The sequence below is a fragment of the Micromys minutus genome, assembly GCF_963924665.1.
Source record: "Micromys minutus genome assembly, chromosome: 6".
NCBI classification, from domain to species: Eukaryota; Metazoa; Chordata; class Mammalia; order Rodentia; family Muridae; genus Micromys; species Micromys minutus.
This window is the reverse complement of record NC_137975.1, coordinates 67,404,714-67,423,342: the sequence shown is the minus strand read 5'-3', so window position 1 is coordinate 67,423,342 and position 18,629 is coordinate 67,404,714. Positions and strand designations below refer to the sequence as shown.

The following is an 18,629-nucleotide window of genomic DNA, read 5'->3' as shown; positions in this document are numbered from 1 at the left end:
GGTGAAGGAATGAAGGCGCTGACGGGGACTGCAACCCCATATGTAGAACAGTATCAACTAACTGGAACCCCCCTCAGAGCTCCCAGGGACTAAACCACCAACCAAAGAGTATACATGGAGGGAGCCAGGACTCCAGGCACACATGGAGCAGACAAACTTATCTGACATCAATGAGAGAGGAGGGAGGCTTGATGCCCCAGTGTAGGGGATGCTAGAGGGGTGAGGCAGGGGTAGGTGAGTGGGTGGGGGAGCACCCTCATACAGGCAAATGGAATGAGGGGTTGTAGAGGGGTAACTGGGAAGGGGGATATCATTTACAAATAAAATAATTAATAAATACAATAAAATAAATATTAATGAGAGATGATTTGTGTATGAATGGAGAATTAACCAGCATTAAGCCACCCACTATCAAGTTAGGAGACTTTCCAGACTCCACAGTTCTTGGGAGAAGGAGTAAAAGTTAGAGTTCACTGAGGGACACACACACAGACTAGCTTCCGCAAGCTATGGTCATTTCTACTGATCAGAGCCCAACCTCTGCTACCTACCCACCCTTCACCCAAATGACCATTTGTTAACAAAATCTGTCATTCCCCCGTCTATTCCAATTGTCCTCTCTCACTATATCTAATACTCTGAATACTGTATCTGCAGCAATCCGATGTAGCTCAACACAGTTTTAGAAGAAGTGGCCGTGGTGGAAGTGTGGAGATATATGCTGAGTGTTGTCTGGAAACTGTTCAGGACCTGTACGGTCCAGGGAGGCAGACTGGAGAGTACATCTAAGAGGCTAATGACCCTGGAAGTGACACCCCCAAAAATGCAGAGCCGACACAGGGTGCTTAAAAATTGCCATTTATTTGGCAGTTCTTAGAGGTAACTCCCACTGTGAGGGCTATTGCCAAAATAATTGAAATAATACAAAACTTGCTTCAATCCATTCATAACATCACAATATCAAAAACTGGAAATAACACTAATGTTCATCTCAACCAATCGCATGAAGATAAAGTATTTGGAGCCAAGTGAAGAAATATTAATGGGTCGGTTGGAGGCATGAAGCACTGAAGTAGGCCATGGCGTGTTTAGGCCTTGAAAACTTTATTCTAAATTAAAACAATCAAAACCGAACCCTAAACAAACAAACAAACAAAAAACCAGACACAGACCACCACATAGTCCATAAATCAATTTAAATAAAATGCCCCAAATAAATATTCATAGAAATAGAAAGTATATTCTGAGTTTTCAGGCGCTAGGGAGAGTGGAACAAGAGGTCTCTGGTAGAAACAGACATCCTTGGGGTGTGCTGAAAACATGGTGGACATCAATAGGTGTGATGGGTGCATGTTATTTGAATGTATGGAAGATCTGAACTGAGCACTTAAAACTGGGCAAGGCAGTGGGCAGGGCACTGTTCTCTTTTATTCCAGTCTTCACACATTCATCACTGAACTTCTAAGTTGAATGTGAGAGTCACAAAATATCGGCAATAGCAAAGAAGTTTTGTAATCTGAAAATATCAAAAATCGATTCAAACTAAAACGCATGATGAACCTGAAGTGTTCCCAGCATGGTCACCCACAGCCCATTATGTGACTTTACTGCAGCCTTGGTTCTGAACAGACAACACTTAAACTGGCATAGCACATGACCATACCACACCACACACTACCTAAAGCACCTCTGCTCTTATGTGCAAGTATAGAACATTACAAATTAGCATGTTTATGATACATGTTAATTTTTCTTCCTATACAAAGAGAATGATTTCTATATAAATACCAAAAATTTCCAGAATATTTTTCTACTATCATTTTTTTCAGTAAATTTCTATTAGCTTTATAATATTTATTATATTAAAATGCTTGGTTTTAAAAAATCCTGTTTGAATTGCTAACCTGAATTGCATACAAATATTATTAAGTGCATTTAGCTTGGGATTAGGACAGAACTTCTAACAACATCTGAGTTGGTCCTGAAAGAAACTTAAGCCATTCTGTACTATAGGCTGAGGCAAAGTAGAATTCTCATGATTAATTATTACAAATTCGAAATATCAAATGCTGAAAATGTTCTATAACCTTCAAGTTTCAAATATTCAGCAAACGTAAACTCATTATGGAAAATAAATATCTATTTCATCAGCATGCAAACTTACTTCCTTGTTTAATAAATGATATAATCATACTCGTATCAAAGGGTTGTTCTAATATAAACTTGTGATTTGTTATGAGTATGTACTGATTTCTATATTTATTTCACATACCTATATACTCGGGACCATGAATATTTTTAATTTTTATTTATTCATTTATTTTGGTCAGAAGTGGGTAGAGGGCAAGTTTTAGTAGCTCCCATGCTACCCCGAGAATACAGCAGCCAGGTCTGCCCAGGCTGATCCTCGCCTGGCTCCTCCTCCCCCACTTCCCGCAGTCACCCTGCCAGTGCCTCAAGCAGAAGGGATAAACCTAATGAGCCCAAATGTCAGCACAATATAAATTACAGCAAGGGGGGAAAAGCAACAACTTGATGCATGGCTGAGGATCTGAAAGAGGAATGTCCACCATTGTTTGTGATTATGGATCACATCACAATCTAATAGCAATTTTTATTTAATCAATAATTTCCATGCTGGACAGACAGCCCTGTTACAGAGAATCGACAAACAGGTACTGATAGCGACAAGCCTTGTTATTAATCTTTCCTCTGCAGGCTTATCAGCCAAACTACTGTAAAAGGCACCACCAAGATGGATATTAGAAACCACCATTTTCCCACCCCCACCTTCGTTTCTTTCTTCCTCTCTTAGGCCGTTCTGTGTAGTGCAGACTCTACATCTATTTGCGTAACCTGGGGCTTGAGTGGCATAAAAAGGCAGTTCACATAAGCAATTTCACAATCTGTAGACCTAGACCATTGCTTAGGGTTAGCCATTATAGGCTAATAAATCATACTTTCCCTTTGAGTTGTCAATTGCCAACAAAACCTTTGCACAAGCACTGGCATCTGTAATTCCGTAAAGGCCTTTCATCTTGAAATAAGATGCTCTGTGCTGATAACGGAATAATCCCCTCCTGATCAAGAAAAATAAAATCAAATCTGCATTTTACCAATTAAAGCTGCTGCCAGAAGCCAAATAGCTCAGCACCGAGACTCCACTGAATTTTATCTCTGCTAAACACGAGGAGGAGTACCATTAGGCTGTGTTTCCTTTGTGCCTAGACTGCTTTATCTTGCTATGGAAGCCGTACTGAGCAAGGTGCGTGAACATTCAACACCTCCAAGAAAAGCCACCAGGAAGACCTGTTTCTCATAAGCTGGGACCACTTTGCTGTGTATCATGTCCTGCTCTCTGGAAAACAGGAGCACCACTTTGTTTCAAACAAAAACCAAGGCGGCACATAGGGAGATGATGTGTCCTTGAGAGACATCAACAGAATCCTGTGTAGTTAACATAAGGCATTCACAGAACTCAGGGCTGTAAGTACAAACTGCACTTAGAAGAGAAACATTGAACAATGCAACATATAAAGAATCCCCGAGAACCCCTACTGACGCTGAAAATGTGACTCACGACAGGAGGCAGTTGCTGAAGGTTCATCAATTGGCAATCCCTCCTCCAATCCCTGATAAACCGACTTAAAAACAAAACAAAACAGAATCTCAAGATCCTGAAGTCGTAAGCACAAACCAAAGATGAGGACTTAGGCCATGTGCAAAACCAGCTTCAAGGTGACTCTTTTTTTTTTTTGTGACTGCGACTTGTAACACCCATATAAGTTGCTTGGAACTGTGGAATACTGTAAACTGTTTCCTAAGTCTTTATGAGGAATTTTAAATAATCCCTACTGTAAGGATCACTTCTGATGCTGCCCTACCATGGCCTTGGCCTCTTCGGTGCAGAGATGCCAACAGCTACCAGGACTTTGCAAAGCTGAGCTCAACTCAAGACTTTCTGAAGATCTGCACAGTGAAAGCAACTGTAGTCATCAAAAACACTAGATGGTCCGTACTGCATCCAGAATGGAAGCTAATGCTCCCAGTCCAGCACTCCACCTAGAATGGAAGCCGAGACTCCTAGCCCAGCAACCTTATTTTCTTGTTCCTTCGTCTCACTTCCTCCTCTTACATTTCCACTCTTCATGAAGATTGATACTTGCCACTCTTTGTCCAAGGTGCATAAAATAAACCATTCTGCCATTTTATTCCTAAGCCAGGGAGATACCAAAGAACCCAGCCTATTAGTGTGTTAGGTGCGTGTATGGATAAGATTATACCCCACTGTTAAATCCTCCTTGCTATTTTACGACAGAATACCAAACACCTCACTGCTTCAGTCTTTCCCTGTTTGACTTTCCTGTGGTTTGTTCAAGGCAATGTTATATCCCATCTCCACAAGACCTTTCATTTATTCCTTAGCACCTTTGCCTTCTTTCCCCAACATCCTGATTCCGTGTGGATAGTACTTCAAAATAACCTGCCCTGAGGTTTCTTACCCCAAAAACACAGACACTAAAGTGAGTTTGTCAGTCCCAGTTCTCCAGATCTGATACGCATGTAGCTTTTTCCTTCTAGAGACTACTTACAATTTGCACTGGTCACCGGGGGAGGAATATGTTTGTAAGTAGGATCAGCAGCCTATGCTGGAAGCACGTGATACTCAATTAGTGGACGACTCATTATCTCTATTTAATGAAACACAAGTGAAAGATTTCCTTGGCCTCGCTGTTCAGTTCACTTGAGTTCATTAACTCTGTCTCCAATAGATTCAATTTACTTGTCTGAATAAAAAGCACTACCCACAGCATTTGAATTATTCCATTTTATCGTAATTTCCCAAACAAAGTCAAACTAGAAAGTGAACAAAATTAGTTAAATACCATGACAACTTTAAAGATGAGAAATGGGAATTAACGCTGTAGGTAATGGAAGAAATCACTTCATCTCTACCGAGCTATCTGCAGTTCTCTGAATTTACCCCTGTGACTTGGCAATGTAGGGGTGCAGCATGCTGGTTTAAGTTTAAGGTCTTGTCCTATAGATAGTCTTCTGGGGATAAGGCTCTTTTACATTTCCTTGCTGACATTAATTGCTATAGAAAGAAAATAGGAGTGTTTGGTTAACCTCAGAAAAACATAAATGCCCCTGAATCTTCAAAGTCTTTACATTAGAAATGGCTTTCTGCTCTTGGAACTGTTTTATGTCAAAGCAGGCACAGGAGCTCCAACCTCACTGGCAGTGATTTCAGAGGCCAGAGTCTGAACAGCTTCCTTGGAACTGCAGAAAAACTATGTTGGGAGCTTTTCACAAAGAGAGGCTTGGCTGGCAATGCGTCATGCTGAGGACTACTGAGTGACCAACCTTAGCAAATATAATTTCCAAAAAGCTCTGCCAATGTAGACTTAGACACAGTCCCTCACTGCCCGGGAGCCCACATGTTGATTTCTTCTCTCCTTTTCTTTAATTTTGCCAGAGATTAAAAAGCAAGCAAGCAAACAAAAACAAAACAAACAACAGATCAGCCATCCTACTTCTTTAATCAGAGCATTCCAAAGTAGTAGTTCTATCAACACTAGAAGTGGACGTTTTGGGGACAGTTCAAGGCCACTTTGCCTTCCAGGGTACAGCCGATAGTATGTGTAGACAATTCTGGTCATTGAAGATCAGGGATGAGGTGTTATGGGCACTCAGTAGGAAAAAAGGCTTTTCTACATAAGCATGTAGAACAGTGTCTGCAGCAGATAATGACCCAGTGCAAAGCTATGGCTTAGGCTTAAAGGTACTTTAAGGAGAGTCTTTCCAAGAGGATACCAAGATCCTGGAACCTACAGAGAGCTCCTAAAGATCAGCAGTGCATAGGTACTGGGAATTAGGGGTCAAGAGCCCATTCAGCTTCTCTGAGGGGCTTTGTGAACTGGGGATTGAGTCCACAACTTTTAGATCCTAGTTTCATGCTGGTATCCCTACTTAAGACCACCTAAGAGCAATCTAAAGTAGATTTCACTGCTATAACAACCTCTAAATAGCCCTACATTTCTCTCTTTTATAGAAAGAATCACTAACATTGTATAGAGGGCAATTTTTAAAGCCAGGTGAAGCTAACAGTTTTATGTTGTCTTATCTATATTTTCCAGTTGGGTTGGTCATTCTTTAAGAGGCCAAGTGGCTTTGTGGCTTTTTAAATGTGCCCATGCCAGTGCTAAGATGCTGTGTGCCCTAGCCCATATAGTCCCAGTTTGGCAACAATGAATATAAAATGAGCCTTAGAATGCACACAGGAACCCAAAAGAACAACAAATTCATCATGCTATATCCTCCCCAGCCCAGCCTTCAAAAAATAAACAAGAGTTTGAATTGTCTCATTTAGACCCAATGTCTGTTCCTCACTGGGCCCACTGTGTGTGATCTCTGCTTGGCCTTGGCCTTGGACATCAGGGATAGTATTTATTTTTATGACTGCTTCATATTCTGATGGGTGAGAAAATTATGTCTCAAAAGGATAAGTGGTGCCTGGGAGAGTATCCTGAGTCGGGGCAGGGAGGAGGTTGCTACTCAGGATCTAGTTGAGGCCAGGGGTGGCTTTAACACACACAACCCTCATTCCTTGCCCCTTCTGTTCAATGTCTTGGACATGTTTATATGGAAATGCTTTCTTCAGGTGAAATTTAGTCACTAACTGCACAGAAAACGTGACCTCTTAGGCAAAAACCATTGTAGAGTGACTTTGAAGTTTATAGTTTTTAAGTTTATATTTTACAGGCCATATTTCCAAATATCTAGAGCAGAAAAATTAACAAGCAACTCCATGTAGGAGAAAATAAGATCAAAATTTCTACTTGTTCATTTTAGGTTTCAGACACAAAACTAATCCCTGCCTCACAGCTGAGACAATTCTCACACCTTAAACCCAATTTTTTATTAGGAAAAGATATTCAAGGCAACTTAGTAAAGTGATAAAAATTAGGTGAATGATATGAGATGCAAATTTAGGATTAGGGATTTAATATGAAAACAATATATTCACACCAAACTTTCCTGTGCGTTTATAGATACAACTCTATACCTGTACCTCTGATATTAAATTGAAAGCCCTAGATCTTTATGCTGCAAATGTACAGAACTGGTTGATAACTGGTATCAAAAGTGATTAAGAGAGAACTTTAGCATGCTTTTGAAGATCAAACTTTGCAGCATAGAAAAGCATTTAGAATCCAGGTAGGTGGCTAATTATTCTACAAAAAAAAAAAAAAAAAAAAAAAAAAAGACACCATGCTTTAAAGATGCAGATGGAAGATTACATTTACTTAAATGCCACCCAGCTGAAGTCAGAGGTTATTATAAATCCATTTCCTGGTGTGAAGTTTAGTCTTAAGATACCGTGACCATATGTATTTGCCAAGGCGCCATCACCCTGGGACATGTTGCTAGACATTACATTGAAGAATAAAACTGCTAAGAGCTATCTTTACCTTCTGTAGACTGTTGGGAAAGATCTTGTATGTATTAATCACTAAACAAGCCTAGAGTAGATTTGTTTCAAGGTAGTGAGTGTTTAAGAGTGGCAAGGTCACTGCAGAAGCTGGAAAAGGTAGACAGTGACTAGTCCAATTTTCTTCTTTCAGGTTTCCACAATGATATTTATGAGCACAGGAAGCCATGGGACAGTGGTGAGGCCATTCTAAACTGTACAATGTTTACATGTAACCTTTCTGGTTTAGTTTAGAAAGCCTTGCCATGCACTGTTGGGAACACAGTGTCATTTGTCCCTGAATCATTCAGGCTTCAGAGAATTTCGAATGCCTCCACGACCAAAAATCAAGGGCAGAATTACTGCTAGGACCAAATTCGAAGAAAGAAGCAGAGCTGGGCACAGTCTAGAAGGTGGGTGGAGCCTCTTTCCATGACACAGGTTGAGTTCAAACACTCAAAGGGTAGAGTAAACACTGTGAGAACTGACACAGAAGTGTATTTACACATGCGCAGTGACATGACTGGCAAATTCAAAGCTGAGCAGAAATGTGGAATGTCAGCTTACCCTGAAACATTAGAATACATGTGTTTCAGTAATCAGGTTTGGATCTTGACAAATCCATCAGAAACACAACCAATCCCAAGTACCTGTAAATAACTTTTTACTACATACTCTTCGTGTGCATTTCCTGCTTCCTCTTTTAGCTGACACCAAGAAAGAGTAAAAGTATAACAAAATCCTGGTGAACAGAAATACACGTATATTTACCTAGTTTCTGGGAGTAAAAGTAAATTTACCGCAGATTTAATACTAGCTTGAGAGCAACGAGGCCCAGCTATAATTATCTTGCTATAAAGCAAAATTAATTACACACCAACGCGATAAAAGATCCCTGCCGCGGCACATCTAGAATAACACCCATTTGGGAAAGGAAAGGAGCCTGAAAGAAAAGGGAATAGGAGGGAAGGCAATATTCTGCCTATCTGTTCGGACGGTAATAGAGGAGGTAATCTGTCGCCGAGAACGCGGCGTGCACTGCACCAGGAGGGAGACTACTGGCAGGGAAAGTCAGCCAGTTCCTAATTCCCTTCTTCAACTTTGCGATTTGCTAATGTGAAACACATGTCTCTCTTTTGCACCAAGTTCAAATAGCTCTGGAATTCCAGCCTTGCAGCTCAGCGACTGAAGCAGAACAAGGGGAGAACTTGTCAGGATTTAAGGGCTTTCAGCAAAGCCCTTCAATTGCAGCCAGCACCCTATTCCACGGCAGGATATCAATTATAGATAGTGACTTGCTTTAGCAGGCAGTCGGGACTGTCAGACACTAGATAGACAACCATGAAGAATCATGAATCTTTCTATTAACTGTAAGAGGGGGGAAGAATGGGTCAGGGCTATAAATAAGGCAGAGAGGCAGAATGGTTTAACACCTTGCCGCTTGGTTGTATGTGGCATGAAAATCCAACTAATAAGAAAATATCTGCTCTCCTAGGAAGGTGGCAAAACCCAAAGAGGTCACGGCTTCCCTCTGTCCCTAAAAACAGGCTTTGAAACTGGTATATATTCCATCTGTCACCAAAGTAATTAGGTGGACTTGAAGTACCTGTTACTTCAATCAACAAAAGAGAAGGCACCTATTCTGCCCAGGGCCCCCACCAATGCTTTCAGCAGCACACAGAGCAGAATCCCATAGTACAGGCAGCGCAGAAGCAACTGAAAGGCACGGAGTAGAATTTCTACCCTCTCGATGGGGTAGGAGTGGTATGAACCACGGGTTTTATATGCTTTAACACTGGATTCACTTAATTCAGTTTGCTTACTCTGGTAATTTAGTTCAGACTAAAATAAAAGGTCGTAAAGGTACAACACTGAATCGTGACTACACCTAGACACCAATCTCCTCTCTGTGATTTAGAATCTTCACACTGTAGTGTGTGTGTGTGCACTCATGAGGACTGAAAATGGGTTCCAGTAACTGTAAACATTACGGTCATTCAAGTGGCAGAACAATTCAGATCTATGGAGACGTCACAAAAATCTTGGCGTTGAGATTGTAAAAATTAACTACAAGTCACGCTGCCTTTACAACATATAAAGGGGAAAAAAACCCAAAACCCAAGCCAGGCTTGGTATCAGTTAGGTAGTGAAAAGGTTAAGGTTCGACCACACCCCTCATCCTCACTGGTAATGTTCCTGGCATATGGTACTCCTTGAGAAGAATTCCTCATGGAAAGAAATTTCTAACTTCTCACTGTTAGTGTTACAAGACCTTTGTGCTTTCTGTTAAAGCAGTCAGCACAAATAAAGGATCATTAAGCCAGACTCAGTTTAAAATTAATACTTGAATAAAACCAAAGAGGAATGAAAAAAAACCATCAAATTACATGTGTGGAAAAGTCTGAAAATATACCTTAATTAAAAACATTTGACTTACTCTTTGGCTGGACTTGAGAAAGCTCTTACTCTACTTACAAAGAGGCATGATTTAACAAGAGGAGGGGAGGTCCAGCTGAAAAGATGTAAAATCTACCATCCTGTATATCGGGTTTCTCTTAATCTGGTGTGCAAGACTTCACACAATCACTATGGCAGCAGTTCCCAACCTATAGGTCACAACCTGTTTGTGGGGTTGCATGTTGTTTACCCTATGTATCAGATATTCAGAGTACGACTCATAGCAGTAGCAATATTACAGCTATGAGGTAGCAACACAATGATTTTGTGGTTGGGGAGATGACCACAACATGAAGAACTGCATTAAAAGGTTCACAGCATCAGGACCTTAGGTTAAGAACCACTGCACTCTAGGGATGCTGACTTAGACTCTGCATCACAGTAGAAGCATAAGAAACTGTCCTAGTTGCTAAAGCCGTCCTTAGTGATGTGACAGGACACTGTGGTTCTGTAGAGAAGTCATCTCTGCCTACATCTTATTCCAGACACTAAATGCTGTTCCATGTCTGTTTGCTCTCTGTCCCATCTGTCTAGAAGGCTCTCCTGGGATCCGAGACTGTGCTAAGCATGATGAAGCCTCGGCAAAGGAGCCTTGGGCATACCACATCATCAGAGATAACACTAGAGAGTGAGTAAAAGCTATCTGGCCTTGGTTTGGTGGGAGAAGGAACGGTGTCACCATGTGGCTACTGTGAGGTTTCCATCATTAAACACATTTTTTTTCCTTGCAAGCCTTAATCCACAATGTTGCCTGCAGGTCTAAAATCAAAGCATTACATTGCTACACACAGCAAGAGGAGGATGCTTAAACTTTGAGGTCTGCAAGAGGCAAAAAGGGACCCATCTGGTTTTGTAATTTTTTTTATATTGTTACTGGGTCTTGGAAGGGGAATCAAACTTAGTTAAAAGGTTAATAATAATTCATGTCCGGCTTACTATTACTCAATAACCATTAAAGCCTCTAACTCAAAATAGTGTTTTCTGGCTTACAGGATCAGAGTCATTACACTCTCTATTGGAGACTTTATTGAATTTTACACTAAGCTTTAGCTGACTGAACAGGTCAAGCACCATGGCTCAGGGTTTCCTTTATTCTCAGAAAAACATAAAGCCCCTCCAGTTCTCAGTGCTGCCAGCTAAGAAACTTGACTCCGCGCAGGGTCAGAGAAGCTGACCTCATGCAAAGGTCGCTGATTTGGGAAGCTGCGTCCCCGAACACCAGTCACTTACATGGACAAGCTGATCCTGGGTGTCGAACTCTCTTGTGCAGCCTTCCCAGTGGCAATTTGTCTCGTAGATGACTTCAGGCTCCTGCTTGCTTTCATCTTTGTCCCCTTCCTCCTTGACTAGGGTTGTTCCCTCTGGCTGTTCCTGTTGCGGTAAAGGCAAGAAACAGAGAGGGGAAAATCAGGCACAGTGGGAAAGAAAGAAGTTGAAACCAGGCCCTGCTGCCTAGAATATGAACCAAACTGACATCTTAAAACAAACAACAAACAAACAAACAAACAAACAAACAAACCCAAGGCAAAAGTTTAATCACAAAGGACATGAAAGTAGCAATTTTTATTTACTACCCCAAACTGTCAGTATTTTGCTTGGTTGTTATGACTCTTGTCAAGCTGTTCATTTACTGTTATATCTTATAATGCAGGCAAATGGTATTTGAATACTTTTAGTTCTTTCCGCTGATGTGAGAGGTACTTTGTAGACTTTCCTGTTAGGGATCATGGATTCTTGGTTTAACATCAGGTTTTCGGAAAAATGCTTGTCTGCCTCATAGTCAAGGTCATGGAAAGAGCATCTGATGTTCTGGACACAGATTTCCCTAGTCCTGTACGACAGCTTCTCAGTAAATGCAATGCAAAGAATCTCCAGGTCTCTAGACACTAGCTAGACAAACAGAACTGAGTCCTAATTTAGGCTTACATAGTAAACTGTTTATGCACACATCATGGTGTAAGCAGCAAGGTTGTTTGTTCTCTAGCAAACTGTAAGAAGGATGGTTTCGGAACTCCCTCGCTATCAGAGTCGTATTCAATACTCAAAATTCTCATGGAAGGTCACATTGCCTTACTTCAGTAAGGATTGTGTTGAACTACAGATGATAGCCAGGTTTTATGAGACATTAGACTCTGACTTGGTGGAAACAGCACTGATTAAACGTGTCATGTCTGGCTCAAGAGCCTAAGAAATGGCAATCTGGATATACCCTACCCATTCTTCAGTAGAGCCAGAATCTGTTTGGCGGGACTTAATCTCTCCTGTTCTCTAAGCTTTTTGACCAAGTAAGAAGTAGCAAAATAAGAAAAGTGGAGTACATGATCAGTGGCGGGGACATCATAAACTCTGCCTGAGCTTAAGCATGGGGTGAGAAGCTCAGAAATGTAGGCCCAAGGTCGTGGATGAGGGGGCCAATCATACCTATAAACAGAAACAGACGGGTCTAACCAAGCACTCTACGTGATGGCTCAAATTCCTAAGCTGTCTCACCTATAAAAAAAAAAAAAAAGCCCATATCCCACCTAATATCCTTCATTGCCAGTATTTGGTTTTGAATTAGAGAAACGAACTCAATCAATTCTTAATGGGGTCACTTTCAAACGCGTGGCCGATGTCAAGAATACAGTGGGTAAGAACGTGCTGTGTATGAATCTGGAAGATGAGGAACTGACCCCAAATCACAATGAGAGAAGTAAAGGCTCTTTCTAAAGCCTGGGCGTCGTACCTGCTGCCCGCGGGATCCTGGGCTGGGGAGGTCTTCATCGGGCTTGATCTTGGAGCGCTTATTATGCATAGGGTCTCCTGTACTGCTCACTGCAGACTCACTTGTGGGCTTGCTCTGCTCGTCATATTTGCAGAAAAATCGGGCACTGATTAGTGAACTCAAGACAAAAATGTTACTGCAGACAGACAAGCATGTTTGGTAGTATAACAGGATTCTGTTAATGCCAGTCACCCGTGGGAGAATCCAGATCATGCATCATTCCTCACTTCTCACTCATGAGTACTGATAGCTTGTGGCTTTTAAAAGCTTGAAGAACAGAGGAACGTGGGACCGCGAAAGGTACCCTGTTTCCCGGTTGAGCTAAGGCTTGAAATCCTGGGGACCCTAAGGGACGGTAGGCATTTCTCGCCTGATTCCTGGGCACCAGGTCCCTGTCACTAGCTGCAGCCCTCCATAGATTTGTGGCCATCAGTCACATAAGGGCAACACTCCAAGCCCTTCCAAAGGTAGAGGACATGACCTGTGGTCCCGCAGGCTCAAGACAGATAACCATTTTAATGAGGTACCTAAAGGCCTGGAGGCTTAGCCAATAACCTTTCCTTCCTAGACACTCCCCGCTGCAAAAGGTATTTAATCTCAGGCCCACCCTGAGGAGTGGGGTACGGTTTTACTCATCCACTTTCCACTATGAAAATAAATGTCTGAATGCTATGCACTGTCTCTTCTCATAGGGATCCATTTTGGGAAACATGGAGAAGCCCTTTGCCTATGGAGCTGCCTAGTCTTCTGTAGAAGGCCTCTCTATGCTTCCAACCATGACAGCCAAGTCCAAGCCCACTACCACCATCATGCCAAAGACTCCCCTGCCGGACCAGCTGGACATCCCCTCTTTCCCCCCAGGGCCCCGGGGTTGATTCAGCTCTTCTGCGGCTCCCAGAGACACCTGGGTGTCCTAGAGACTGAGAACCAGACAGCCCTGGCCTCCTTGCAGTCCCAGGACCTCTGAACTAGCTCCAGCTGTCTAGAGCCTCAGACTCCAGCGGTATCCCTGTGTGGAGCAGACATGGGACCCTCAATCCTACAGAAAAAGTGACCTAGACCTCAAAAAGCTAGTTATTTCCAAAAATGTTAAGTTTCGGTGGGAGATCAGCACCAACTACGAGTGAATTTTCAAGTGATATCTTCTAGATTTTTTATTAAATCACATCAGGCTGAGAAAGGTGTAGAGAGCCTGGTATTTTATGTTTACTACTGAGGGTCATACAGTGCTCAGTAGTAGCCTGGTTGACAGTAGAGGGTCCACACGCATAGACTATCAATAGAAGATGACGTTTACAGATGGTTAGCGTGCAGCCTTATCAGCCAGCCTACCTTTTAATCATAAGCAAACGGCTCTGGTGGAAGATGCCCTGGTTCACATTCATCAAAACTAAACACACACCTTTAGAGAAAAGTCAAGAGGCCATGTGAAGCCCCAACAATGATGATCTCTGTGACCCTAACAACCAATGTGATGGTAAGGCCTCTGTTGACCAAGATGAAACAAAACTGCACCTCTCACCTGTGAGGACTCAGAAGGGCCAGAGCTGACCTGGACAGGGTTCAGAACTGTCGGAATCCCAGGGATAGGTCTCTGAGTTGGAAACGTTGGCGCAGGGTGGATGAGGGGAGGGCTGTGTCCGAATGCTGAGCCTAAGCTTTGCTGCCGGCTTAGGATCTGCTGGTGCATGTGGAGAGACACCGGGGCAGGCGGATAGGTGAAGCTCAAAGCAGGGCTGTGGAGGAAGACAAGAAAGAAAAGAATCACTTGCGCTGACATCACAAAGTACCACAGACTAAGAATATTTACAGCCGCCCAAATCACACCAGGCAGGTCTGTCTGTGGCCATGAGAAAAAGAAGCAATCACTGCCAAGAGTCTTGAGTACTTCCAAGGAAAGGCAGAGCGGGAAGATCAGACACATGGACACATCTGTCCAGATCACAACCCTGATGGCAGATGGTGGAAATAAGGGGGCATCGAGTCAATAACAACTATTTACTGCAATAACAAACTTCATAGAAAAGAAGAGAGACGGGGTTGACTACATGCTTTATAGTACTTTTAAGTGCCCTGGGTTCCACTTGGTCCTGTGCATGGAGCAATTTCTTTAATCTTAGCTCCCACCGATCGCTTTCATACGTCTCCAGATCTTATTACAAGAGGAAAGAAAATCAATTGGTTAAATGCGTGTTGAACACCACGCTTGTCATATCACTCATTTGTTTGTAAAGATGGAGAGCTTGGTTCATCCAGAATACCACCTAAAGAATTTCCATCAGTGCCGTCTGGTTACAGACGCTGATGGATTAAGCTCTCCCCACTGAAATCAGTGATCAATGGGCTTTGATGGAGGAATAGTCCAGTGGGAGGGCTCAGCTCCGTCCTCCAGCACACTGGCATTAAGTGTCTATTACAACCCATTATGCATGTTAATGCCTGTCACCGCTTTATTGTGCCACATACTTCCCAGGTCACAGTCAGTCCCCAGGAAGTGCTGCCTCTACCTCAAGATACTCAAGCCAGTAGCTAATGCCCAAATGCTTCTTTGTGTGAGCCCAGTTCATGAATCGAATCCTCTAAAAGCAACGACAGATTGTGAAGGACTTTTCCTGGGGCTTATAAATACACGGAGAACTAATAACTGTAGACATGGAAAATTTCCCTCTATAAAAAATTCTGATATGTACTACGCATGTACAGGTGCGTGCACACACACACACGTTAACTATAATGTTAGCCAGAAAGAACCAGCGTTCCTTATACTATTAAAGGTAGAGCTCATGCAAATTTCCAATCTGGTGGGTTAATTACTATTGCTGCTGAGCACATTAACTGAGAATAAAATAATTACAATAACGAAATTCAAACCATTTCAACAACTTTAAGTAATAATCCCAGAGATATAATCCCTTCATTAACGCAACTTTACATTTTTGTCTATTGGACTATAACCCATAAAAGGGCGGCTTCAATACGAATTCATTACTATTATACCTACAGAGAGTTTTCTGTTACAATAGCTTGCCCATTTAAAAGTGAATACCATTAAGAATACCCTTAGAGAAATTCACCAGGCTTTGAGGTTCTCGCCTTTCATTTTACATTGTATTTCCTTAATAAAGGAAAGCAGACACACAGTAAAAACAGTGATTGTTCACAGTGAGTTGGAATAAGTAGTAATATTCTATTCTACAGTGCTATACTTCTTGCCAGTATTTCTGTAAGCCACCATGAATGATTACAGCAAGACTCACCTAAGGTAGCTGTGAGGATGATTGATAGGCCATTAATCAAAAGATGCATATCTACCTCAGAATTTGTTCACAAGCTTTCTTCTAATAGCTGATTTCATGTTCACTGAGCTCTGTGCCAGTTTGTCCAATTTATTTTTCAGTGTACAAGCCATTCATCAAAACCCACAATGATTTAACACCTCCACCTCCTTTGGGTGAATGGGTATTACTAAGTGTAACTACCTTATTTTACTCATTAAAGACACAAAACCCGAAGACCCCACTTCAGGTATAATTAGAACATCAACACTCCCTGAATTAACTTCTATACACACTTTTAGTCTTTCATGGGCCTAAAGCATCCAGCAGGCTGAAGGAAGGGAAATTACAAAGAGGCCACTGATACTTTAAACTACAGGTGATATCAGATTTGGAGGCTTAAAAATAGAGTAGTTGATTGGGAGTCAAGACAAAAATGCTCATGTCCATTTTAGAGAGAACCAGATGAAGCAAGTGTCAGCATTTCCACAGAGGTTCCGCAGCACCACAGGTGCCTAAGAATTTGAGATTTTCACCATTCTTTAGTAGCATTCTCTGGGCCTTGCTTTTCACTAGTGAAACTAGGGGATTCAAATAAAAAATTACTGGGCAGTGAGATTGACAGACAGACCTATGATTTCTCAGCCTTTGTGGTTTATTATAAGCTAAGAACAAATAGATGATCTCCTCTCTGTATGCTAAGATCTAGGTACTGCAAACAGTGAACTACCGAGACGCCTCTGATGAGTTTGGGACAGGCCACTAACACAGCTCCTAAAAAGAGCTTTAGATGCCTAGCTCTAGATCACAAACCAGTTTAGAGTCTAATGAAAACAAAACAACAAACAAACAAAAATCCCACAAAGTTCTTGGTTCGGTCACAGTAACCGCTTTGGAGAATTTTGCAGTCAGTGGCTCTCAGGACACTGTCTACAGAGTTCTCAGACTGCGTTCTTAAGGTAAAGCAGAGAGTGGGCCACAGCAAGATGGGATGTAGCAACTCTATTCAGAAGAGCCAAAACACACTATCAAATGATACCTTCATGTGTTTGCTCAAACTTCAGTGAGAAAGGTGTGTAGAGAACTTTCTTAGTACTTGAGAGGGAGCTAGGGAGCCCAAGCCTTTGCATCTTATGAGCAAGTCTAAGCAGAAAGGGCCATAGAAAGGGGAGTCTCCTATACATTTCTGGGCTCTTGGTACAGAGGATGCCACCCTGTAAGTTGGCAATTTCTGTGTTCCCTACTTGGATCCCTTTGCCTCTAGAATGAAGCATGAAGCCCTGGGCTCCTGCCTTCCTGTCTCTTCCCTGCTTCAGAGGCAGCTCACGTTCTCTGGCTCCCATTGCCACCTTACTCCAGGTCTCTCTTCTGACAGATTCTCTGGCTGTTTTCTCATAGGACCCTAGTCTATTGAATTAACATCACAGATAACTCGAACTAAAATCAGTATCTGTAACTTAACCACACCTGTATATAAGGTAACTTGTTCCTAGGATCAAGGGGTTAGAAGATGAGCATATTTGGGGGCTATTATTCTGTTCCTCACCCTTAGGATACTCCTGGAAGGAAGGGAGGGAGAGAAGGAGGTGAAAAACATCCCAAAACACAAAAGCTGTATTAAAAAACGGAATTCCTCTGAAAACTATAGCTATCCTATGCACCAAACAGTATGAAGGCATCAAAGCTAACATTTAACCTAACTTCTCACAAGTGAGGCACAGCAGAGACATTGTAGATTACGAAGGACCAAATTAGAAAGAAAAGGTTAATCCCATATAAAGAGTATGCCTTAGAAACCCTTGAAAAATAGTGAATGTATTCATTCCACAATTCTCTACAAAGTATCAACATTATTGAAATTTCTTATAGAACCCAGGACTGTCGTCATCCACAGTGGGCTGGTCCCTCCTAGATCATCTTTGATTTTAAAAAAGAAAAAGCCCCACAGTCAATCTGAAGGATGCAATTCCTCAATTGAGATTCCTTCTTTGCAGATGAGGAGGTTAAATCAAACCAGCAAAAGTTTCCATCACAAACACTTACAGCAGCTAGGCACGGGCATTTCTAGACACTGGTTGTATCACACGAATAACTGACGTAAGCACTAACTGGTCTTTACTTTTCAAAGGGTAAAAGGGTAGATAATGTGGATTTTAGGTGTTGACTAAAAAGCACCAACTTAGGGTTACTGAAATGTTTGTTTAACAGGGGCTTACCTACAACATCCTGAGCACAGCTGGGTCAGAACTACTCAGGCACACTTGTGAGACTAATTCAGAGTGTGCAATAATCCTCTAAGTGAACAGCAGCTCATTTTTCCTAAAGACTTAAAAACAAGACTTTCAAAGCAGAAAGATGGTTGAGTAGTTAAGAGCACTCACTGCTATTACAGAGGGATGGGGTTCAGTACTTAGCACCCACAGGCTAGCTCACAACTATCACTTTAATTCCAGAGAATCTGATTACCTCTTCTGGCCTCGGTGGGCACCAGCACACAGGAAACATACATACATGCATACAGGCAAACATTCATATATATAATTTTTTAAAAAGCTAAGTAAGATTTTTCAAAATCTGAGGCTGAAAGTTCTACCTTGCACAAACATTTTATCAAACATCTGAGGCACAAGATTTTTAAACCAAGACTTATTTACAATGT

The 18,629-nt window shown here is 41.9% G+C and overlaps 1 protein-coding gene across 1 annotated transcript in view; it reads right to left on the bottom strand.

Moving 5' to 3' along the window:
- Positions 1-18,629, bottom strand: part of GLI3 (GLI family zinc finger 3) — a gene marked incomplete at its 5' end in the record, with an annotated part of 245,223 nt that overhangs the window by 50,340 nt on the left and 176,254 nt on the right. The window contains 3 exons of the mRNA XM_080917905.1: positions 11,162-11,302; positions 12,657-12,770; positions 14,218-14,431. Of these exons, the coding sequence (XP_080774031.1) occupies positions 11,162-11,302; positions 12,657-12,770; positions 14,218-14,431 (469 nt within the window). The remainder of the gene's footprint in view (positions 1-11,161; positions 11,303-12,656; positions 12,771-14,217; positions 14,432-18,629) is intronic.